General features: G+C 40.3%; 1 protein-coding gene and 1 non-coding gene across 7 annotated transcripts; both read left to right on the top strand.

Annotated features, from left to right (window-relative positions):
* Nucleotides 1-3685: 3685 nt before the first annotated feature.
* ar (androgen receptor) lies at nt 3686-24639 on the top strand. Of its 6 annotated transcripts, none has more exons than XM_061085261.1 (9): nt 3692-4876; nt 8811-8882; nt 9970-10121; nt 10656-10775; nt 15996-16274; nt 17086-17230; nt 20223-20353; nt 20440-20591; nt 21001-24639. In XM_061085261.1, the coding sequence occupies exons 1-9, from the start codon at nt 3762-3764 to the stop codon at nt 21157-21159; spliced, it is 2325 nt and encodes a 774-aa protein (XP_060941244.1). In that variant the 5' UTR covers nt 3692-3761; the 3' UTR covers nt 21160-24639. The 6 variants fall into 6 exon arrangements, with proteins under 6 accessions (XP_060941249.1, XP_060941244.1, XP_060941246.1 ...); XM_061085263.1 differs by having other exon boundaries at nt 3693-4876; nt 8829-8882; XM_061085262.1 differs by having other exon boundaries at nt 3693-4876; nt 10659-10775.
* trnae-uuc (transfer RNA glutamic acid (anticodon UUC)) lies at nt 5941-6012 on the top strand. The gene has a single exon. It is a non-coding gene; the product is annotated as a tRNA-Glu (tRNA).
* Nucleotides 24640-25644: the final 1005 nt, after the last annotated feature.

Here is a 25644-nt window from a genome sequence, read left to right as displayed (position 1 = left end):
AAAAAAAAAAAACTCTGAAGGCCACCCTTTAAAAAAGTATAAAAAGTAAAAGTAAAAGAGTATTTAAGATTAGTACTCAACCTTAAGAGAAACACAAGTTTTGGATCCATTATCAGGAGGGGTGGCAAACCTAATCCACAGCACCAAGGACACAGCACAAGCACCGCTGCGGTAGTAATGTAACAATGATGTTCATATGTTAATTAACAAAAGAAGCTATGACAGTGGCTCAGAAATAACACGGGTCCTTTCTTATATTATACAGAGGAAAACGTTGGATCTCTTTTCTGAGACATTACCGAGGCTGTAAGTTTACATAGTCAAAAAGTGTATACAGCTACTTTCATTCATATTTCTGGCAAGGCTACATTGGAATCAACTCAATGTAAATGATGCAGAGCAGCACCTGCAACATGCTGTTTACTCAGTTAACACTGGAACGAATGTATAATACCTGAGTTAACCCAGCAGGGATTTTCGTATAAAGAAAACACTTCTAGTCACAACCCCATTCCACAATGTGGTCACAGTACAAAAGCTGCACGGTGGCCATTGACCAAATTGCAGTTGTGGAATTGTGAGTGGCTCAGATGTCCTCACATTAAGATGCAGACCATGAACCCTCAGTTATAAAGGCGGAACCAGGAAAGGAGATCATGCGGGCTGTGGTGGTTGAGGCCCGAGGGGCACTGTTCACCAGGAACAGGTTCCGGCTTGAAAAGCAACACAACTGTTGTTCAGTCTGGATCACAGATGTGCCACAGTCAGGGCGAGTCATCTGACTATGTGAGAGAAAAATTCTAATGAGACAGAAATATCTTAGAAAGATATAAGACGTGCACTTAAAATTCGTTTAAGATGTCATCACAGACTATAACTTTTATGGATCATGGGACTGTTTGGTTCTGTTATGTGCGTACATGTGGTGTCGAAATAATCAGACAAATTAGTTCCAGAGGATAGTTCATTCAATCGGAGAAGTCCTTGAGATAGATATACACTCACTGTCACAAGTGCAGTGCAACTTAAACAGTGTTTTAAACGTTGAGAAATGACTCCAGGTGGCATTACTTTCTCTAAAATGTAAAAGTGTAAGAGCATATGAAGATCAGCTCAAACAACCTTCAACATATTAGGAGCTTGATATTCATTCTTTATGGGGCGTTTCTATTATTATTTGGTCCCTGAGCAGTCGGCTTCATTGTTGGTGATTTGATGATATTTATGTGCTGATAATATCTCAATGTTTCCAAACCCCTGTTCCTGTTTGTGCAGAAAAAAATATGAGAAGCTTTTGGACATTAATAATTTTTTAGACCAACCCTTTGAGAGCCCTTATTAGCATTTTTTCTATTTTTTGTTTTGAAAACAAATGTTAGCTCCGGGGGAATGAAAACAGAGAGTCAAGTAATATCTGATATCTGTTTGTAGTTAAGACTGAGGCCAAGGTAATGGCACATCACCTCGGTGATTGGATCTCTTCAATCCTGCGTGTAAAGTCTATAAGAAGGCTACGTCTTGTTCATCATGAAGATGAATACATCTTGTCTAAAACTAACTTGTACAATACTTTGTAAATCTGGAGTTGGGATCCACTGTATGAAATGAATGTAAACATAATTTTCACTGCACTGTGCTGGATTTCAGCTGTCACCACCTTCAGAGCGTCCTTTAAATTGGAGCCTTCAAACGTCAGTCATGTGATGCGACGCTGATTTGACTCCACAAATCAAAACAGCATGTTTTGATACACTGAGTCGAGCGCTGGTGCCTCGGCTTGCCATTGTGTTTAAAGAAACATGGAGCGGCCAACATGACTGCGTGGTTCTGGCCCTGCTCCTCATCTGTTCCATGGTTGGGGTGGACTGACATGTGTGACTGCCAAAAGCTGCAGAGCGACAAATCCCCCCACGCATACAAGCACAAACCTTAACACACACGCACCATGAAATACACCATGAGATGATGGAGAGTCTCCATTACAGCAAGTCGTTCTTACTCAGAATTACTTCAGCCTGTTGCTGTTTGTTCCTTATAAGTTACATTTTACTCCACAGACAAAAATCAAGCAGGTTTCAGTGTCTGAAAAAGTGGTTTATATGTCTGATATGATTTAAATGCGCATATAACGGAGCAGGAGTCACACCTGTAATAGCGTAATGGTTACTAGTGTGTGAACATTTACTTTAGGCCCAGGCTGGTAAAGTGAAAATAAGGTATTGTCATTTCTAGGCAGAGAGAACATTATGTCACTTCTCTTGATGCATAATTCAAAACTGTTTTACAATTACACGCAACCTTATGGACACTTTCAACGGTGGTGGCTCTCAATAATGCAAATGAACGCTTTTTTTATACTGGGTGGGAAACCTGACAACCAACACATCCCTGATATTTACCTTGTCATCTTGTCGTCTTGTTTTCCAGGTCAAAAACTTGTAGGATTTCTGACACTGTTTGTTATGGATAACGTAGCTGGTGAGCTCATGTACATGTCTGATCAGTTCATCAACCTTTTTCATAAACACTCACTAAACATTTTTGATTCTCGAGAATATATACAAATTTATTGGTAAAAAAACCTAATTTTTGTGATTAAATAAGTTCAATTAAAAAAGTCCTTATCGGCATCTTACCTCGTAAAAGAATCATATGAATCAGTGACCATAGAAAGATAGTTGTTATAATATTGTTGCAAAACCAAACACAAGCCGTCCACTCTTAATGGAAGTGCACCAAAGGCTTAGAGCTTTTACGTCACACACACTTTTGCTGCATATCAATCTTAAATGGCAAAATATGCCAGATTTTTTCCTCAAGATCTGTTAATTATTTGTGTGGAAATCTGGTGGAAATTTTTCCCCAGTTATATTGCAACGTTAAAGACAGTGATAAAAAAAGATCCACACGAAAGGTGTGAAAAGTTCTTCTCTGACCCACAAAATCCTAAATGTGTTTGTTGTACAGTAGTTTTGCATAATCTGACGGAAATGAGGTTGAAAACATAACATGAGCCAAAACCAAAAAAAAATCGTGCTTGTAACACGATGAGAAACTTCAGCCCTTCAGGAGATGAATATAAAAACAGCTTTACGGTGCCAACCTCTACACATACATCATTTTGCACAGGGAGGCTCAAATAACCAAGTGAAGTAACAGTATACAACTCATTTTTAAGTGGAGAACATGATCTCACATGTTAAACCAAACTAAAACAGAGTTTTGCCAAATGAAAACCCCATTTCGTCTTTTCTTGTTTGCTAGTGGTTGGGTCATGGCTTGTCGTGCAATGGAGGAACTTATGTGAGTGATGGGCACCGGACTTACAGAAAGACGGACAAAAAAAAAATGACCCCCAAGGGCTGACCTATAAAATGTTTTCCATTTGTAGGGGGGTCATTGCCTGAGAAACGATAAAATAGCGGGTTAAAGTATAAAAAAGGGAACATAAGCAAGTTTTAAAAAACTGTTAAAATTTGCCAAGTTAATCATTCAACATGATGTTTTTATATCAGAAGAGGAAACAGAGAAGTCCCCTGCTGGGTGCATGTTTAAATCACACGCAAGTTGAGCGCCTGAGCCAGTGAAGAAGCGAGTTTAGGAGGAGTTTGGGACTCCTGCACTTCTCTCCCTGGACCTCTGCACAGACCTCTCACACAGAGAGGGAGCTGGGCTGAGCACGAACACGGAGCGGCACTACCAGAGACTTAGTGTCGTGCAAAGTTCGCTCTCTTGGCAAAGTGAGCGCAGCTTTCTGGGAGATGAGCCAAACTAACCAACGGTTGTTTGGTAGCACGGTTTGGCCACAGGGGGGGGAGAGCAGAAAGGAGGCAGGCGACGGTGGCACTGCTCCCAGCATGTCGCAGAAAAGTGAGGAAAGTCGGCTCTACTTGGTGAAGAGCTCTTGTGGAAGCGGTGCTGCCCGGCACAGGGAACCAGACGATGCGGACGCGAACGTCTACGCATCCGGACGCGTTGGTGCCCAGAGCTGTGCCATGGAGAACCACTCCCGTCAGACAGCTGCTGCACCTCAGGGGCTGATGAGCACCGGCTGCCGAGTGGGCGACTCTGCTTCTTCTTCTTCCTGCGCCACAATCTCAGAAACAACCCGGGAGCTGTGCAAGGCTGTGTCCGTGTCCCTGGGGCTCACCGTGGAGTCCACTGACCCCGGCGACATGGACCCTGCTCTGCCCCCGTGTGCCGACCACCTCCGCGGCGGGGAGAGTTCCTACGGATCCGGAGCGGTGAGCTGCTCCGGATCCCTGCAGGCTGCCGGCTACAGGTGCCCGGACCGGGACGAGCGGCCCCTGGCCGGCCCCAAGCAACTGGTGGAAGTGTTTAAAAGTTTAGAGAGCGCTGCCCCCCTGCACCACTACACCTCCACTCGGACATGTGAAGACGAGCCACACTTCAGCCTGTGTGAGCCGGATGACAGGAGCCCGGCGCGCACACACCCGTGCCCGTACTCCGCGTCCGCGCCCGGCAGCCTGGCGCACTTCAGCCACGCCGGCCCGGAGAGGCCGAGCCGGGGCTACCGACCTCCGGACGAGGCCGTGGAGAGCAGGTTCCGCGGGTACCAGCCCGAACAGTACGGCGTCAAAGTCAAATGCGAGGAGGAGGAGAGCCCCGGGGCTCCGTGGCCCGGGGAATACACCTTCACCGACACGTACAGCTCCCCGCTGTGGGGCTCCCGGCACTGCGTAAAGGCGCGCGGCCCTGGCGCGGCCGGCGCGTTCATATGTAATCCATACGAGCACAGCGTGACGCGCACCGAGCACTGGTACCCGGCCGGGATGCTGAGGCCCGGCGGCCCCAACCCCGGCTACGTGAAGGCGGAGGTGGACGAGTGGATGGACGTCAACTACAACGACACGAGGTAAGTAATACTAATAATCAGGATAATAATGAGAAAACATAGAATACAAAAATAAACAATAAATAGTCATAATAATACTCGTTTTAAAAGTTGTTTTTATTATTTGCTTAACACGGTATGTTGTGAGGTCTGAAGTAGCAAAACAAAAACAGTAATTGGAGCCTGACTTAATTCGAAATATCTGAAATGTGACCACAGTCTGGCCGTCCGCTCACCACACTCAGAAGTCATGGGAGTCCTGTCTGTCCCCAGAATCTCTCCGGCGTTACACACATGTTTTCGGCCAAGGGTAGAATGACTGAAATAACAGCACTTCATCATAATAAGTCGGACTTCACTGCAGGAATATGTGAATGTCATCTTAAAATGCAGCCTGCTTTTTTTCTTTGTTCCTTACAGACAGATGTTGAAATTACAGTTATTTAAATCTTAAGTAAATCTTATTTCGATGCATTTTTTTAAAAGGACATATATTTGTATATTTGTTTGGTTGGGATATTGGTAAGAGATGATTTCCATATTTTTGTTTGAGTATGAAAATAAAGTTTATTCAGGTCAAAGTGGAAGTTGTTAAAATACATTTTCAACCATTCATATTTAATTTGAGGACTCATACCTATAGAGATATAATCACAATGGAAGAAAACATAAAGAAAAAGAATAAAGTCGATTTTCTTTCTGTTCAAACACATATTTAAGGCTCGTACCATAATACAGCTTCTTCCTTGTCTTGTTTTCTTCATCAAACAACACATTGTGTTTCGTCCGGGACACCTGCTGTCTCTCCTGAACAACGGAAAAATCATGTTTGTTTATATTTGAATGGCTCCACGGCTCTTTAGTGGGACAAAAAAGCCCCACTTTGTTTTCTGATTCATAGCTTTTCTTTGAGGGAATATTATCACTGAATTTGCTGTAATGATTTAATAAATAGGTCTGATTAGACTGAATGCACAGAGGCAAATGGCAGAGAAGCAAGTAATTTGGTGACGTTTAAAAAATATATTTTTTCAAAGGTTCCACATGCTTTTTTTCATAATGGTGCATTTGTCCCAATGCATATGTCCCATATGGTCTAGCGGTTAAGATTCCTGGTTTTCACCCAGGCAGCCCGGGTTCGACTCCCGGTATGGGAACTGCTCTTTAGAGAGGCGGTGGACTAGTGGCAGAAACTTGGACTTTGAAAAGGTCTCTGGTTTGACTCCACGGAGAAACAACAAAAAGACGAACCTGGATCGATCTGTCCAAAAATCCAAGAGGGTTTACCCTGTCTAGTGCCCCTGAGCAAGGCACCTTACTCCCCCAACATCTGCTCCCCGGGCGCTGCCCACTGCTCTGTGTAAAAGCAGAGGTTAAATTTCCCTCCTTGCATAGTTGTGCAATCTTAATCTTAAATTTGCATGCTCACTACGAAGCGCACAGAGTGGCCATGACTGACTGACATGGGAAGTACCATGTGTGATCCATCTTGACATGTGGACATGCCTGGTGAATGATTGTGAGCACCATCTGAAACCATTGTCTCTTGCTGTTAGAGGGCAGTACACTTTGTTAATTTGCTCAAAACTTATTAACCTATGTTAAATATCCTGACAGCAGATGGCGACATGAAACACTGCAAAGAGAGAGATGTTGGACAAAGGTCGTCAGCCACATGCCAAACAGGGATCAAGCCGGTTATATGATGTTGTGCAGTTTAGACTTTTTGCACAAAGATCTGGGAGCACTGCTAGATCCAGCTCTCAATCCTCTGCCTTCTCACCTCAAGTTCTGCAGCCCTATCCAAGAGGAAGATTAACTGAATTATCCGGACGACGTTTAGTTGCTGACTAAAACTCAGATTACGCAGGTCTTTGATGTGGCCTCGCTCAACAACAGGGGACACTTCAATAATCTATTCAGAAAAGTTTCTCTGAGTTTGAGTTAGTCCAATCTGTAATGTGTATTTAGCTAAACAGCTGCGACGGTTTCGTTCCACATTTTTTCCTTTTCAAGTGTCTTTAACCAATTTAGACATGGCTCATCGCTCCATGGTTACTTGAGGGTTGAAGCACTATGCTGCAAGAAGGACACAGCGGCTTCGACGGGGTAGAAGGGAACAGGAACAGTTTTGCAGGCAAATGTAAAAAAGAGGACGCGCTAGAGTTAGCAAATTTGTTTAAATGATGTTGTATTTAGACAGCACTCTTCTGCTTGTGGGGAGACCCAAATGGTTGAAACAGGGAATATCACTTTAAAGTATAGCTACAAAAATATCACACAAACACTGTTTCTGTGCTATTTTTTATATCAATGATCTGCTCAGTTGCAACGCAAGCTGCCACCAAACAGCTAGTATCTGTTTTTCCATGAACAAGCACCTGTTGCTTTGCTTCATCTTTCTGCGACTTAGTAAGTCAGAAAGAACACGTGCATTATGGATATATTTCATTTGTTCTCAATGTGCGACATATCAAGTGTATACTCTATGGAAGTTGTAGTCCTTCATATATGTATATGGGTCACATGACCTGGGTCACAGAGAGAGGTGGATTTTGCATTCAGTCCACATCTGTATCTGAGATGAATATCTATTGAAGCGATTAACAGTGACTACAAACTGCAGCAAGAGAAATCTACTGGAATTCAGTGATAATATTTGTTTTTAGAGGATGTGGGATCAGTCTACATTTCCATGCATGGGCCAAAAATACACGATGCTTTTCCTCTTGGTATTATTCTGACCAAGGAGTGAAAACAGATGTTTGTTAAACTATTTTACTGCACGAAACAACACTTTAAACACAGTTTCCAGCCTCTTATACTGGCTACATCGGCTTAATTTCAGTTTTTATGAAGGTGTTTTACTTTAGTTAATGATACTAAGTGAAATGAGTTAATGAGATTACAAACTGAAGCTGCTCTGTGCATGAAGTCGCTGTGCAAACCGCAGCACGTTAAAACATGGATCACACAGAGTTGGTGTCCATGCACAATGCTTTTTGACTACTGAAACACGGCTCTCATTAGTTTTTACTGACCTTTATAGTTAATAAAACATTTTATGCTAAAGACCAGTTGGTCTTTGTCAGTTGGGAAGAGAATTTAATACACAAATACATCAATATATTACTATTTTAGTAAAAAAAAATGTATCTGTATAGAATTTGTGAATGTAAATGTGTTTCTGGAAAGTCTTTAATTGTTTTGGGAATTAATAATGTTGTGATTCAATAATTCCTGTTTATATATGTATAATATATATGTGTCTGGTTGTAAGTAAACATGATAATCATCACTATGAAGAGCAGAATAAGTTGAATCAGCTACGATGCCAAAATATATTCAAAACTAATTATATAAATGATATTTTATGTCAGAAGTGACTAGATGTTGAGTGTGAGAATGACTGTTTTTATTGTAAATCTGTGACTGAAATATTGCATTTACAAAAAACGGTAAAAAAAGTTATAAAATATTTTACAAAAGTAAGAAAGGTACTATTACGACTACCGCAGTATCTTTTATAGATCCCTGTAAGCCCGTAAACTGAGGAATTTCCAGATCTGGTGTGTGTGTGTTTTTTCTGGTCAGAAAACACACACACACACACACACACACACACACACACACACACGCACATGCACACGCACACGCACACGCACACACACACTATGACATTAAGAACACGAAATCTCTAAAGTTAGTAAATGAAAGTAAATCTTTCAATTACTAAATTTCCTATACTATATTTTCCACCTGAAATAATGAGATATTTGGTATGGGATCTTTATCCTGTTAAATGTGTACAGTGTATATTAGATCTTTATAATATTTTAATAAATCGAACTTTTCACAAAAAAATCATAAAGAACATCATAAAAAAAATGTTTGGGGATTTTTTTGGTCCTCTGTAAAATTTTGAAAACATGTTTTTTCTCCCTTTGTTTACCAGTGATACTTTGTGTTGTAGAAACAGTCCTGTGAACTTCCAGCCTATAGAAAAGTGCCCCATGCAGCTGGAGCAGTAAGTTATTCACTGTTAAACGCAGGTTAGGATGTACAGAACAATGTGTAATAGGAAGCATTATTTTAGTAATGTGGGTTCAGAAGAACTGTTATTCTGGGTATGATTAGTTTCTGTCTGTGGACTGAGAGGGTCGGCATGCTGATCCTGACATATAATTCGCATATATTGCTGATGGATCCGGACCACAAAAAAATTCTCTGTCACTATTCATCTAAACTCAGCTCTCTTTGTTTAAAATGATGTGTCATGTTAATTACAGCCGTAACTGGACTTCAATCACAGGTCTGAAGACGGCTAATTACAGGTTTCATAGATTTTCATTGTTGCACGTGAAATAAATTGGAAACTGTGAGCAAGAGAGGCCTCTCCAACAATATACTGGAGCACTTACCGATGAGCTGTGTGGCAGGGTTTCGTTAGAATTTGTCTTTCCCGTTTAAATGAAATATTCTGACACCTGAAATGAATCACGGCACAGCGGATGTTCTTCCTTTGAGCTTCCTCTCCGCGCCTCTTTTTTTTTTACGCCGAACCTTGAAATCTAAGTTGCATATCACTGAGGTAACGTTATGTCTGAGCCCTTTCCCAGTCCCTCAGTGTTTCAAGGCTAAACCCAGGCGCCCCATCGGTCCCCCCCCCCCCCAACCCCACCCCCAGCTCAGCTGTGGTGTTGGCGCTCCAATCTTTCCCACACCGTCCTCAGTCATCACACGCTCTACCCTCCTTAAATCACACAGCGAGAGGCCGCAGCATGGCTCTGGGGAGTGAACGTTAACTGCTTTGTGGTTAGTTTGGAATTTAACTAGGAAAAAACAATTATGGAGTTGATGTGATGAACAAGTTGAAGGTTAGGTTTTATTTATCCCGAATTGGCTATTCGTTTCAGAAGACTTGGAAGCGACAGGATAAAAAAAAAAAAAGTAGCAGTGAGTTATGAAAAACTGTATGAATATATACATTTACTAATTCTAGCAATTATTAAATGCCAGTTACGATCAGAAGCAACTTGTTGAATCACACGGCGAGCACACGGCCATAGGTATTCGTGGTCTATAAACCTCTGGTTTCATATGTTTGACTGCAGGTTTGAGGGTGGCAGAGAGCACATGTTCCCCATGGAGTTCTTCTTCCCACCCCAGAGGACGTGCCTGATCTGTTCAGATGAGGCGTCTGGCTGCCATTACGGTGCACTCACCTGTGGCAGCTGCAAGGTTTTCTTCAAAAGAGCTGCAGAAGGTAAGAAGCCAAATGTCTGTGACTTGGTCGCAGCCCTTTGAAGCTCATGTATGCTTGCTATTTTTGAAGACCTTTTTGCATCCACCGTGGAGGTTGTTTTAACCACGGTCTGTTGGTTGTCTTGTTGGTAGGTTTATTTGTTTGTCAGCAGGATAAAGTAAAAAACTAACGAACAGATTTCCATGTCACTTGGTGGAAGGATGGGACATAAGCCAAGAAAGAGCCCATCAAATGTTGCCATAGATCCAGAAATTTGATATTGAAAAATTGCCTGAGAAAATTGGTGGAAATGTTAAAAACACCCCTACTTGCTTTGTTTAAGAAAGTGAAAATGGGTTTCATATCCCCTCCTTGCACCAAGTTTAATGGAAATCTGTTGAGTAGTTTTGTGTAATCCTGCTGACAAACCGTCCAATCGAAAACACAACAACCAACCAAAAAACCAACCAACCAACCAACAAACGGATAGAGGAAAAATAACCTTTTTGGGATTATGTGGTTAACGGTGTTTTACCTTTGTTTTCTCTGTCCAAGTAGGCAAACAGAAATACTTGTGTGCGAGCAAAAATGACTGCACCATCGATAAGCTAAGAAGAAAGAACTGTCCTTCTTGTCGGCTGAAGAAGTGTTTTGAAGCTGGAATGACACTTGGAGGTAAGAGGATCATGTACTAAAATATGCTTTGATTTGATTAATTGTTATTGTTCATTGCTGCTCCCACCAGATATGATATACACTTGTATGGACTATGATAAACACAGCATACTACATACTGTGTGAACAAAGCCCACGACCGAGAAAGTGAAAGTCCCAAAAGTGAAACTATTAATGGTTTCCCAAGACCAAGCACTTTATTCTCTACACTGCACATCTTAGCTGGCTCTCTTCAATTGCAGCATCATCACAATAGGGGATGTTACTGATAATCAAGCCCCTGACTGAGCTGCCATGCAATTTAGAGCTCTTCCATTCACTTCTCCTTACTGTCACCCAGGCCTGTTCGTCATGAAGATTGACATGTAGTGGACTAATTTTAGTCTTGTGTTCAATTTTCACTCTCTTCCATTTTCTCATTTTGTTAGCGGTGAAAATTGTACCGGAGGCACAAAGCTGACATGAGACATGTGAATTAAAGCAGAAGACATGCTGGTAATTTCCCCACCAGTCGCTGACAAACCCATGGAGGGAAAATGTGATCTAAGGCTGTGATTGTCAGTAAAAAGGCACACCTTTTCTAGTTGTGGCTGAAGAGATCCTTTCACTTATATTCTCATCATGGACATGTAATTCACACCGGGGTATTTCACAGGAAAATCTATGACAATAATTTGTAGCAGTGGAGGCAGAAAAAAATTATACATTTGGTCTTATTATCCCATTTTTACTCAAAGTTCTTCAAAGTGAAATCAAGAAATACGGAGGGAAAGGGAGCGTATTAATTTGAGGAAACACAAAGGTATTGGCAGCTATATGAACTATTTCTTATCATTAGATCTCTGTTTGTTTCACTTCTGGTAGTTTAAAAGGTCTGAAAAGAAGCAATGAATCTCTTTTAGTTGAGTTGATTGAGAATCAGAGCTATTGAAGTTTTCTTTTTCTTTTTTTTTCCCAATTCCATATTATCCTAGCATGTTAATTATGTCCACAAATAGAAGCTGAGCAGGGAGGTAACCTCGGTCAAACCATGATAGTTTGATAGTAGCCTCATTTGGCAGCAGCGTGAAGAAATCTCACTGCACATCTGCAAATAGGCTTTGGTGTGGAAATCCCTATACACTTCATACATATGATCACTCAGTCTATCATATGCTGAAAATGGTTCAGAACAATCTGGACCCTGCACTCTTTTCATGAACTTGCTTCCAGAGCAATTTGTCTCCAACCCACTGTGACACAAATACGAGATGTGCTTAGAGCCACATCAGCTGTCATCAAGTGTCATCAAGTGTCTTTTAAAGTAAATGATTGACACAAGCAGCCAGTGCCAAGGGTTTTCTTTGTAGTTTTGAAATCCATAAATCCAGATTTATTTGTGGTTTTATGCACCAAAAACCACCTCAGTGTAGTTTTCATGATCTCAGTCACTTCTCTCTGACATGAACTGTGACTGTAATTTGCTTTATAGGGTCCTCTATGTATTTTAAAAATGTTAATGTTTATTTTACACTTAGTATTAATACTTTTAGGTAAACAACACGTTGAATAATCATCTTCAAATGAAGAAATACAAACAATGCATTATGGGAAACAATTAGTACACTATATAGGGTATAAAAACTTCCGCTAAACATTCAGAGGGCACAACAAAAATGGCCAACTATACATATCCCCTCCCCCAGTTAGAGCAAGTCAGTCACAAGAAGTGGACATGTTTGGAAGACCAGGTCAAAACCCAGTATATTGGCACAATGAAACTGCAGACTCAACTGTTTTGTTCCTTACTTTTCCCATAGACATAATTTTGACGTCTTGGTCATGGCTCAGTTACAAACGGGCTTCAGACCGTGTTGTCAGTCGATGTTAACTTGGCACAACACCAGTAGTTTCTAATGGTCACTTCTCATCTTACCACGACGACCAGATGGCGGAACTGGATTCAAACACCTGACACCTGAGCTGAGAGAATTTGAGCGCACATCAGAAGCAAGCCGCTGTTTCAGATGATGTCATAGTAACTGCTGGTGCCAACTTATTTGAGAAGGGCAATCCCAAATGGGAAAAGTCCAAAACTTGACCAAACAATCAATGGTGTAACTCATCATTGATAATAAATTCATGACTTTGCATTCAGTCCTGAATCATGGATATTTCATTCTTGAGATTTTAAAAGCACTCCATCATTAATCAGAATAATATAAGATTATATCAATGTTTATAATCATAATTGCCAATAATGTGTCATGTTGTTATCCCATATATACAAAAAGTAAAGCTTAATATTAAAATGAATATGTTACATTTTTAATAACAACATTAAAATCCCAATATTACTCTGTTATTATCAAGCCATTACCCCATTATCACATTTCCTTATGGAGCTGTAACATAAATGCGACACACTTAAGCAGGGGTGCGGACGAGCAGTTCTCAACATCGTCCAGGGTGGGGGGGTGTGGCAGCGGTGGCGGCAAAAAAAAAAAGAGGGGGTACGTGCGCCGGCGCGTCAACGTGACTGCCTCTTGTCCAGTCGTGCGATCGACCCACACTGCCTCCACGATCAACATATTGGGCACCCCTGCACTATAGTATATGTATAGTATTGTATATAGCTCATAGTATATTATTTTCACTTCTCACATATGATGTGTTTTCCTTGAAATATTCAACATTTAATGTTTTAGACAGGAGACCTATTGGACTAAGTTGGAAGTTGTGATATTGGACATTTGTCCAGCCTTTCCTTTGTCCTGTTGTCAAACTGTAGGATGCAATGCTCACACTCACCTTTGCAGAAACACGATTTAAGTTGATGAGGTAGTGACGTCATGACAACTACAACCTGGACACCAAAGTGAAATTTAACTGCAGTAGAGATTACAAACAATTATTTCCAGCGGGAGGAGGAAGTGCTAAAGTAAACTTCCTGTGAATGTAAATACAGTGAGCAGAACGTGGCCAATGAAGTTCGATTGAATGGGATTGTAGTGGAGAAATCTGCTTATTCACCGGAGATCAGATTTAGTTTGGAATTACGGTATCTCTGCTAATAAATTGTACCTATGGACTTGTGAGTGGAACGCATTGGCTTTGATTCAAGCATGGAGATCCCAACTTATTTACACTGTACTCTGCAAAGATCAGATGTGTGTGTGTGTGTGTGTGTGTGTGTGTGTGTGTGTGTGTGTGGGTGTGTGTGTGTGTGTGTGTGTGTGTGTTACAGTTGAGAATCACATGGGGGAATTTTTAATTAAACATTTGTATTTCCAGTGTTTGTTAACGGATCAGAAATGGAAATGTGAGACTTTCAAATGATCCGTCTTATATAATCTGCAATTTGCTTTTGACGCGGCCACTTCTGACAGAGACTTAGGTTGTATCTATTACTGGCAGTTCAATATTGATCAGAGTGAAGTGAAAAGCCGAGCTGCGGTGTTATTGAGAGATTCTCAACGCTGGAGCTAAAGGAGGCAATAACATGACAATTAACAATTACTTTTTACTGTCAGTCAACTGTGATTAAAAGGGATCAACGAAATCATAACTTTCCAACTATTTAAGGTTTTTCTTCACTGCCTGTATCTAAATAAATGAAATTAGGCCTTTTTTAAGATTTCGTTGTGCATCCCACTTTGACAACAAAAATGTCTGTTCTGCACTCAGCACATTGTCACCATTTTTACATTTGCCTGTCACTCTCTCTGCAACACTGCTGTCACTGGGAAATAACAGGCTGAGCTGAGGCGTAGCTGCTCACAACTCCGACAGAAAACTGTCAGTGATTGAGTACAGTGTATTAAACCTGACTGTTAAAGAATAAATGTATTTGGTTGCGGTTTAGCAGAGAAAATAATCATTTCAGTCTGATTGTATAGCTGCTTACTACACACGGCAGTCTGCTCTACCAAATCTGGCTCCAATTTACTGTAGTTTGTAAGTGCAGGTTGTCATACGGAGCAGCTGCATCTGGATTCTCAGCTTTTTTGGGGAAAGAAATTGTAGCTTTGACATTGCTGAAGAGTTTTCTTATTATTGGATTCAGTTTTTTTACTCTCTTGGCATTTTGGTGCCATCTAATCCCTGCATTTCTGTGTGGAAGATTATGCAAATCTACATAATGTACCAAGGTATATAGTTAAAGAAAATCATTGTAAACCTTGCAGTGTTTTTTTTTTAAATTTTAAATTTTTCATCTGGATGACCAGGACTCACACGCAGGCCTTTCCACCAGATGAGCCTAATCTGGTCAGAGAATTATTTTCCGAATGGAATTTGATTCAACGTCTTCAAAGCTATTCGCAGATCGGCATTATGTTTTGTCAGATACATAATTTATATTTTACTTATGAATTACAAACTGCAGTTGCCGTATGAGACATTTCTTATTGAGGATTTAGAAATTAAGGAATAACTAGTCCCGTTCCCGTTCTAAACCTGCCTGTTTGGAATGGGCTGTTTGCTTAACCTGTGGTAGTCAAAGTGACCTGCAGTAATTGAGCTGTGGCAAATAAAGACCGGCTGCTGGACCCTGAAGCTGCATCATCGCGCCTGCCAAAAGAGCTGTTCACATGTTTATTTACAGTTCAGTGAAGCAGAACCTTCACCTGGAGAATCAGCTGTCATGAATCATATTGTCACGAATGCACGTCGTCAAGATTAACAATGTCACTAGTGTTGATGAGTCCCAGCAGCCGCTGCCACAAAGTGCTCGATGCCTGTTTATTAAAAATGTATTATTATTAAATGTATCTCGTGTCCCAATCTCACCTAATTCAACTCTGCACCTCCTTACACACTAAATAAACACGCAAGTGTGAAGCTAATAAGATAAACGGTTCTCAAGATAGGCGTTCCTCAGACAGACAGAGAGATTTTTATTGTTATCATAGCGCTTGCACAAGTTTCCTTTTATGTTTAAAAGACGACAAAGTTAACCACATACAAATACAACGTCTTGTTAAAATCAGAGGCAGAAAATTATTCGTGGCTCCAGATACAAGTCTTTAGAGTAAAACCAGCTGGATTCACCATTAAAATCCAGTCAGACGTATGAGACCTGAACTGAGGGGATTAATAATGTAATTATTATTAAATAATATCCTACAACTTTCCTCCTTTGTCCTTTTTTAATTAAGGAGGGTTGAAGATCAGGTTTATTATATTGATAGCATAATTACAGATCGTGAACTGACTCTCCTACCTTGCCTTTGTTTAAAGCACGTAAACTAAAGAAGATCGGACAGCAGAAGAACCCTGAAGAGGATCATCCTGTGCAGGACTCTATAGAGGTCATCCAGAATATCTCTCCTAAGTCAGGCCTGAACTTGAACTCCCAGCTGGTCTTCCTCAACATCCTGGAGTCCATCGAGCCTGAGGTGGTGAACGCGGGACACGACTACGGCCAACCTGACTCAGCTGCCACCCTGCTCACCAGCCTCAACGAGCTGGGAGAGAGGCAACTGGTCAAAGTGGTCAAATGGGCGAAAGTACTGCCAGGTAGAACACTGATAGAGGCAAAGTTGATCAACTAATTTACTGTAGAATTCAACTTACTGATGTAAGTTCACTTTGGTTCAATTATTTACCTGAAATGCACTAAATGCTCCATAAACATGAGGGAAACTGCAGCAGCAGGTGATAATTGCCTGTGAATTGATCCATAGTGATAATGGCAGTTTTAAAATACTGCTTGGAAACAGGACATATGACCTTTTCTTATCTTCCTATTATATATATTTTTTTAAAGCCCAGAGCATGAAAACTGAAAGCTTCTTCACTATAGGTTTTTGTCCTGCTCTGTGGATCAATGGAAAACTCATCCCCTGCCTTGGCCACACCCAGACCCTATGGAGAAGGCTAGTCAGTTGGAGGATGAATCAAATCTACAATCCTGAGCAGTCCACCAGTCCCCATAGGAGGGAACCTGATCAACAGGGCTCCACATCCACTTTCTTTATGTTCCATCTTTGGGTTAGCCCTAACATTTCTGTTGTTGCCGGCATCTGGGGGGTGGGGGCTACAGCCCTTATTTTGATGACCCTGGGTAAAATAAATTGATAAAATTGAAGTGGCTCTAAAATTGATCCCTGAGGAACACCACAAGTTATATTCTACAATGTGTGAGAGACAAAAACACTTTCTCTCCAAGAGATACAAACAAATTAGAATATAATGACCTAAATGAGGTCAGTGTGTTCTCTCAATCTATTCAAAACATAGGTTATTTGCCAGTAAGAACATTTTGGGTGGATCAATTTTTAAAATCTGCAATGTGTCACATTTTTGGACATGGATTCTTTGTCCTTAGGTTTTAGAAATCTCCACGTGGATGACCAAATGACTGTCATTCAACACTCATGGATGGGGGTGATGGTGTTTGCCCTGGGATGGAGGTCCTATAAGAACGTCAATGGCAGGATGCTTTACTTCGCCCCAGATTTGGTGTTCAACGAGTATGTACAACTCCGAATTCAATTATGTTTTGTCAAAGAATTTTATCAGTGGGCGACCAAAATGCTTTGCTTCTCATTACACATATCACCCCCAGTGAGTAAGCTGGTGCCATCATACATAATACAGAAACCAATCTCGGTCAGCCTTCGTCTCTCTTTGATTCAGCTCATGCACAAACACAAAGACATCTCTAGAATTGTATAAAAGTAAAGTAGAAATTGTTGCAGGCTTTTCAGGACAGTGTTCATCCAATTTCCCCAATTTAGGTGTTCTATTGTTACCGTGAGATTAAAGTGAGGAACATTAGTTCTCAGCATTCAAATTCTCACGGCTTCAGCTGATTCCGATATGAATATTACAGACAACAACAGTGGTGAGGTCTGTCCAATTATAAGTGAGGAATATTAATGCTAACAACGACCGATATCTTAGTTCCATCGAATGTTCAAAATTATATGAGGTTTCATACATTTGTCTTCAAATTAATGTGTTTTTAAATGTATATGTACTATTCATGTTTACAACAACTCTTATTTATCTACCCCACACAAACTCTATACATTGACAAATACATTGGATAAATCTTTCCATCTTTCATCACTATATCAGTATATTGCAATTCACAAACTTATATAACATAATTGTAATCTAAACAGACTTTAGATAATCAAGTTATTATTCTGGCCAGTTTTTATTTTAATATAAAAAAACAGGTATTTGGGCCTCATCTGTTCATGCTGCATTCCACATTTGGTTGTAATTGCTTCAATTGGGCAGAATAGATTATATATTTTTTGAAATGGCAGAAAATCCACCAAGATTGATTTACTTGGTGCGTCACTTTGGAAGATGCCCCATGCTCTTTTCTATTATCAAGCTTTTTAGTAAGATCTCAAATCAAGAGAAGTGTCCCTGGTGAATTTGGCAGGTAGAATTCCCCCAATAAGAATTTATATTTATGAGTATATCTGCCCAAGAAATAACCTTATGATCATAGAAGATAGTTGGCTTAATCTCGAACTGGCAGTAAAATCCTGTGCAGGGAACTAAATGAGCAACAAAACACGAACTGCAACAGTGAAGCTGCTCAGTGACCAGCAGATATGACTGTGGTCAAACTGGTTCGCTTCAAGATATGATTGTGTAACTCCAGTCACGTCAGTGTGTGGCAGGGTGTTGCTGAAGCCTTCGAGAATCTATGCACAGTGAACCGGCGCTGAATAAACAAAGCTTTTAAAAAAAGTAGTTGTTCAAAACTATCCAAGTGTCAGGGAATATGAGAATTAAGTAAGGGCTTGAATAGTAAATAGTATCCCACATTGACATAAGTGGATACTTTAAATGAGAGAGGACCATTAGTGTGTTGTTTTCTTTTCCCTTCTCACAGTTTTTAGTGTCCTCAATATGATGCCACAACCATTATGCAAAACAGCGGCAAAGTTTTTGACAAAGCACAACACTGGGAGTGTAAGAGTGTGCCTGGACTGGCAGGTACCATCAACATTTAACACAACATCGTGAAGCTAACACACGGGATGCATTTACTTGACGTTTACAACAACAGGTTCATTCCCAAAACAGTCATTGAGCTCTATGTTAAATATTAATGTTAGTTTATTATGGAAATGTTGAGCTTCAGTGATTAGTTAATTTCTATGTAATTACAACAGTTAAAGTTGCTGATACACAAATAATAGAAAGAGGCAAACAAAGTGGTGATTTTGTTTTTGCTTGGGAGCATTTGAATAATGTTAGTATAGCTTCATTAATCTTTTAATTTAATTAAAGGGCTCTGCAGGGATTTAGAACTGCCCCTGCATACAGTTGGCAGATTTTCAAGAACAGAATAAGATGGAATCAAAACATGTCTGTGCCCAATAATGGTTCAGATGTCGATAGTGGATATCTGGGCCAAGACTCTGTCTTCTTTTTGCTGTACTTTGTTTACAGTCCAACACAACCAGTGATATTTTTTATAGGAGTTTTAGGTCCAGACCACATTTTTGTTCTTCTCTATTAACAACTGAAAAGGAATGCCAATCAATTAAAAAGCAAGCAGCTGATGCATTTCTGTCAATCTGTTCCACACAAACTGGAAACTGAAACCAGAAGACCTACGTCCCCAAAATCGTGTCCCCTGCCTACAGATTCTGCATTTTCACGTGGAGAATATAGAAATAATCAGTAAAGATAAGGGTCAAAAGTAAAGCAAAAAAAAACATTTAGCTATGGCTCAACCCCAAAAGCACTTAATCCTACATTTCCCATGAATCCACTCAGCGGTGTCTTTCATTAAACTCTCTCTGCCTCTAAAACAGTCATGTCTTTCAAAGTCCTGCCCCCAGTTTAGAAATCAGGCTTTCTACAAAAACAGTGGTGATCCTTATCCATGATGAAGACGTCATGATGATATATCGAGAAACTTCTCATGTATGTATAATTAATATTGATACAACCACATAACTAAAACTATCGTCCATTTCAATGCATTAGTCAATTCATTACGTGTCCCTCTATATCTTCTTGTCTCTGCAGCTGGGGCCATTTCAATATCAAACTGATTTATTTCACCCTCTATCTTCAGATATGATTTACATTTTCTGTTCCTGACTCATAATACAGGCAGAATGATTGCACATTTTAAGGAATGGCAAACTTTTACATCTTCGTTCAGTCATGATGAACATGAAATATCCAATCGGCTGCTGTGATGAACTCTAAACCAGCGAAAAATGAGGATGATTCTGATAATGTAATGTGGTTATGATAATCTCGCACCAGAAGTCAAAGATCACACAGTAGAAATCGAATCCACTGTCACTGTCACCATTACACCAGTAATAAAGACGGATCTAACCTCTGACATTCTTCCCTCTCCTGCTGTCGCTCATTACAAAACAAATGTCCAATGTACTAGGCGATTCATCCTTTGCTTCTCTGCGATTTTAACACCCACTCACTTCTCCGGTCCTGACCTTTTCACGTCCGCAGAAATCGGATGCACGTCTCCACCATGTATGAGCACTGCATCCGGATGAGGCATCTCTCCCAGGAGTTCGTGCTGCTGCAGATCACTCAGGAGGAGTTCCTGTGCATGAAGGCCCTGCTCCTCTTCAGCATTCGTAAGAACCGTCATGTGTAGTGAGCACGGCGACAAGGTCAGAGGATTGTCGAGCGTGACGTATAAACTGTTTCTGTTTCTCACCAGTTCCAGTCGAGGGTCTGAAGAGTCAGAAGTACTTTGACGAGCTGCGTCTCACCTACATCAACGAACTCGATCGGCTCATCAGCTGTCGAATGACGAACAATTGTTCTCAGAGGTTCTACCAGCTCACCCGTCTGCTGGACTCTCTCCAGATGGTGAGACAACACTGCTTTCCATGGTTCCAATCTCAATGGTTAATTGTTGTTACACGTGCACACGTTTTCCGTCCTCATACCAGAACATGTTGTTGCATTTTACCAAATGAGAAGGTCAGGGAAAACAACATCAATTTAAGAGTTTAATTTGCCTAAAACATTTCTCGGTGAAGAGTGCAATTAAATCAGAGATTGTCCTGCTATTTTTAAAAGCCGGTGGAAAAATGCTGTATTCATGTTGGTACATGCAGAATGTGATTAAAACAGTTTTTGTCATTCGAGGAAATAGCACTCGTTGGGTGTGTGCTATGTTTTCTAGACTCATGTTTTCTGAGTCACAGTCAAACATGTGCCTGTTGGGAGTGTAATTAAAATTATGTCATCTCTTTGTCTTTTCTCCTGGTTTCAGACGGTAAAGAAGCTCCACCAGTTTACATTTGACCTTTTCGTCCAGGCTCAGTCACTCCCCAGCCAGGTCAGCTTTCCAGAGATGATTGGAGAAATAATATCAGTTCATGTACCACGGATCCTGGCAGGTTTGGCTAAGCCCATCTTGTTTCACCAGTAGACAGATTTTTTTATATAAAAAAATGACTACTCTGCTCTGCTGCCTGCATAAACTTCAACAAAGGCTTTGCACTGTTTCCCTCCATGTCCAACATAATAGCGCCAAGCTCTGTCCCACAATCATCAATTTTATTGCTCAAGCTTTTTTTTTTTTCCTTTTAGCCATAATTGAGATTGTTTGCTCTGAACTGATAAAGCTTTTATCTGCAGAGCTGCGAGGCATCAGCCAGTTGACAGCTCTGCTCTTTATGAGTGGAGGGTTTTTTTATTCTGCTCGGCCAGAGATGCTACTTTACATATGCAGCAAGTCTGTAAATCATAAAAGTAGCAGGGTTAAAAACATCAGGTTTTGCATGTGACCTTCATTATACCAACACTTGAGGAGGTACACATAAATATTAAAAAACAAGCAAATGAAAGATGGCCCAAAGAGCCGGAGAGAAATGGATCACCGTAATAAACTGACACTCTGTTTTTATAAATGCTGCCTTCAGGTGCTGTGTGTGAAATAGAAAGTGATAAATACAACTTGTAAGGAATGAAAGAGGCTAAAATTTGAAAAGTACAGGTTTAAGATTTAGTTTCTATCATTCGCAAAATTCAACTTGAAGACATTTTTTTCAAATTAAACTTCCTAATACATGCACAAGATCCTGAAATCCCAGTGTGGCAATAAAATGTGTTCATAAACTGTGTTGAATAAATCATCACTGAAAAACACTCATTTGATGTGTTACAATACTTAACATAGAGTAAATTAAAAACATTGGATGTTTCAAATCCAATAGTAAGCTGTGATATTACATCACTGTTACTAAGACTAAAGCGCTTACTTGGTTCTCAATGAGGCGGAGGAAATGACCACTCAGTTGTATTTACCACTTGCTAGGTTTGACACTACAATGTTTCTGATGGCAGGGGCAGCTGTAAGTTATTTATATTGTTTATGTTTGACCTGTTGTAAATATGAGTATTTATATCTGCCAGATTGTGCTCATTCATTGGTTAAAAATTAGTATTTAATAAATCACAATTACAATAAAATCAAAGAGTACTTTACCTTTTCTTTAAGAAAAATGGTGGACAAGATGACAGGTCATATCAGATATCATATCAGCAGGTGGCAGCCATACAAGCAAAACTCAACATTATGCATTTGAAACATTAAATACGTGTCACTATCCTAAAATCAAATATCATACACCGTTTCTCATAAGATAGAGCAAAGTGTCTAATTTGAACCAAGCCACAAAGGAAACAGTTAAACTGAATTGAATACACAATCTTAGTCCTGTACGTATGGCAGAATTGACAGGAAACACACACTTCACTCACACATGTTGTCTTCACACAGTCAGTCTCTCTGAGCCAGAACAATATGGACATCTTGAGAAGACACTTCAGGTTGACAGTCATTCTGCATTTCAAACCTTTTCCCGTCCAGTTGAAATGTTTTCTACTTGATCGGCCCCCTGATCCAGATCTGCATCAAAATGTAATGGGCTCTTCATTGACACATATCACATCCTTCTACCAATTTTTGTGGAAATCCGTCCAGTAATGTTTACGTAGTGTTGCTTAAAAACAAACAAATGAAATTGCCACAGAAAAAACTGCCACAGGACAAACTAATGATTTGAAGTGGTTTTAGAAAATATTGTTAAATGGTGAATGAGATGCATGTGGCGCTCTGAGTCTTAACAACCAATCAAGCCGTTTACACTACGAGTCACATTCACCTGTTTACATCCATCCGCCAGATTGACCCCCCATCTGATTATTGTTACATTTACCATACACTACGTTAAAGAAAAGAATCGAAGCCCTTCAGTCACTTACCATTGTTCCTCCCAGACAACACGGTGTTGACAGCGTCATGCAGACAAACACTGGTGCCAGAGAACTCCAATTATTGCAATGATGCCCCAACAGGACAATAGATATAAATTCAAAGCCATCTTAAAACAGGAAGGCCCTTAGATGTCAAATGTGGAAATCTATGACTGCGGTTGCAAAAACCTCACAGATATTATCGAAGAAAAGAAACCCCAGTGGAATGCTTTGAAGATAACCGAACACAGACACTGAAGGGGAGCTGATGAGACGTGTCGCCATTGATCCAGTTGAACTCATTCATCAGGTTTTGCCTGAATCCAGCTGGTGAAGCACTTTGTATATATGTCCAAACACTCTTTGTGCAGTGAGTGTAACTAAGACTGAATCCTTTCAGTAAAAGAGTCTGAATCCAGCTGCTGCGAAAAGCAAACAATAACTTCTGAGGCTTCTTCTGCCTTTTCAACAGTTTTCAACAATGTTTTAATATTGTGTAAATCCAACCCTTTTTTTAAAGACAGTTTCTTTTACACGCCTGACGATGCATGCACCAAGTGTATATCTGTCTGTGTAACGTCTAGCTTTACAAAAAGCACTGCCCAGACATCCATGTGTTCCTCGAGTTACCTTTGTGTTCTATACTATCTGACAGCTGTCCCCTGCATTGAACGATGGCGACACTATCAGGAGGCATGAAAAATGTGTTGTACAGTGCACAGTGATAAGATGACAGTTTTCATCCGTTAACGTAAGTGAAGCTTGTACCTAACTTCATCCGCACAGGTTCCTCATGTCTTTGTCTTGTCTTTTTTATATGATATTTGCTATGTGAAAAGGACGGGGTGGGGGGGAGGAGAGGCGATATAGTCGCTACGGACAAGTATAGTTCATGCATGAGTCTTGACCCCAATGCACCTACTAATTATAGCCCTGAAACTTGATAAAGACGTGTCTCCTATCAGTTTAAATGCTATAGACAGACATTGGATTAAGACAGGAACCCAGATAAAATATTATTCTTGTGCAAAAGCAGTAATATGATTTGGATCATTTATATTTTAAATAAGCGGAAAATGCTTAAGTTTTATTCAAATGATAAAATCCAGAAACAGATATTCATGCCTTTCTACATTTCCTGAATGCACTATGTTGTACCACTGTTCTTAACAGTTACACTTTGTTTCTCTTTAATATTGATAATAACACTGTTCTAAATAATGCAGTAGTCTGTTTCTATTAATCCTGTATAGCTTTATTATGCATTAGACGGGGCGGAATCGGAAAACATTACAGTGCCGGTGCCTCTCGCATCTCAATGAGCCACACACTGTCGATGCCCCTGTTTTTTTTTCCCAATACTGAAACGACTGAATCACAGTAGGCTGTGTTTTGTTGGATGTCAATGGACAGTAGCTGGTATGTGCCCGGTGTACTGCATATGAAGCTTGTTCTTTGTACATGAAACAGTAACTGTATATATTGATTTGTTTATCATCTGTTTTGGTGTCTGGACACTTGACTTTTACAGTCATCTCTTGTATGATTTATACCTTTTGTGACTTGCTGTGTGTTTTTCCAATTTGTGTATTTTTCAAAAAGATGTAAAGCTGCATAATCTTTTGAAAGCAATTAAAAAAAATACTTCTGACTCTAAAGATGTTTGTTTTGAATTTCGAGTAGTGAAGTAGGGAAGTTTGTAATTTTCACGACCAAAACGATAATGAGAAATAAGCTTGGAGGCTTAACTCTCCTTTCAATCTTATACTTAATAGTTGGATTGCAGCATAAACTGCTCAGCAGCAGCAGAGTGGGAGAATTAAACCTGTGAATATGTAACAACATTTCAGCCTCTCCAAAGCCCAAAATGCTGGAGTAATAGTCAGTTACCAATGAGGAAAATTAGCTAGCGTGGTGCCATAAATGGAAAAAATAGAGGGGTGATTTAACAAGATTCAGTTTGTTGTACATTCCCAAACCAGTGGGATACATAAGCAATAAATACAACTTGGATGCAGGTTTGAAGATCCAAGAAACAGTGAGTCTGCTTCACTGAGAACACACCTACTTTTCTTCTTGTGTGAGCTTGTGTGCTTGTGTGTGAGAGTCCTGCACTTGGCCGCAAATTAATTTACCAAAGCTCGACATAATTATGAATTGGCCTGAAATCAGCAGGGGAATTTCCGCCTGGCCCTAATGTGGGCCAACCACCCGCCGCTGCAGAGGATGGTTCAGTCAGAGTAGCTGTGGGAAGCCTTGAGGCAGTGAAATAGGCAGAGGTGAGGAGGACTGGCTCGGGCTGGCAGCGAAGGATGGAATGTGGTCGGAGGAGTGGATTACAAAATAAATACAATGTCTACAACAGGCTTTTTATTCAGATAACTGCTGAGTGCATAATGCTGAGAGGTTTTTTTTCCTCTCTTTCATTACCAATGTTTTAGGTAGAAAAGTTGATGTCATATCTTCTTAACTTAACTGCTATTTTGATTATATTTTACTTCTGCATGTTTGACCTGTTGAAACAGGATCTTAGTATGGGAGTGAATGAAGGTCAAACCACATGGAGCCACAAGATCAAATAAAGCAGGAGGGACACAGATGAAAGAAGTTCACAGTCAAAGTCAGAGGCTTCTTCAAGTATTCAACACATGGAGGG

The sequence above is a fragment of the Limanda limanda genome, chromosome 14 (genome assembly GCF_963576545.1).
Source record: "Limanda limanda chromosome 14, fLimLim1.1, whole genome shotgun sequence".
Taxonomy (NCBI): Eukaryota; Metazoa; Chordata; class Actinopteri; order Pleuronectiformes; family Pleuronectidae; genus Limanda; species Limanda limanda.
Note: the sequence above shows the minus strand (reverse complement) of the source record. Positions and strands in the feature narration are given on the sequence as shown.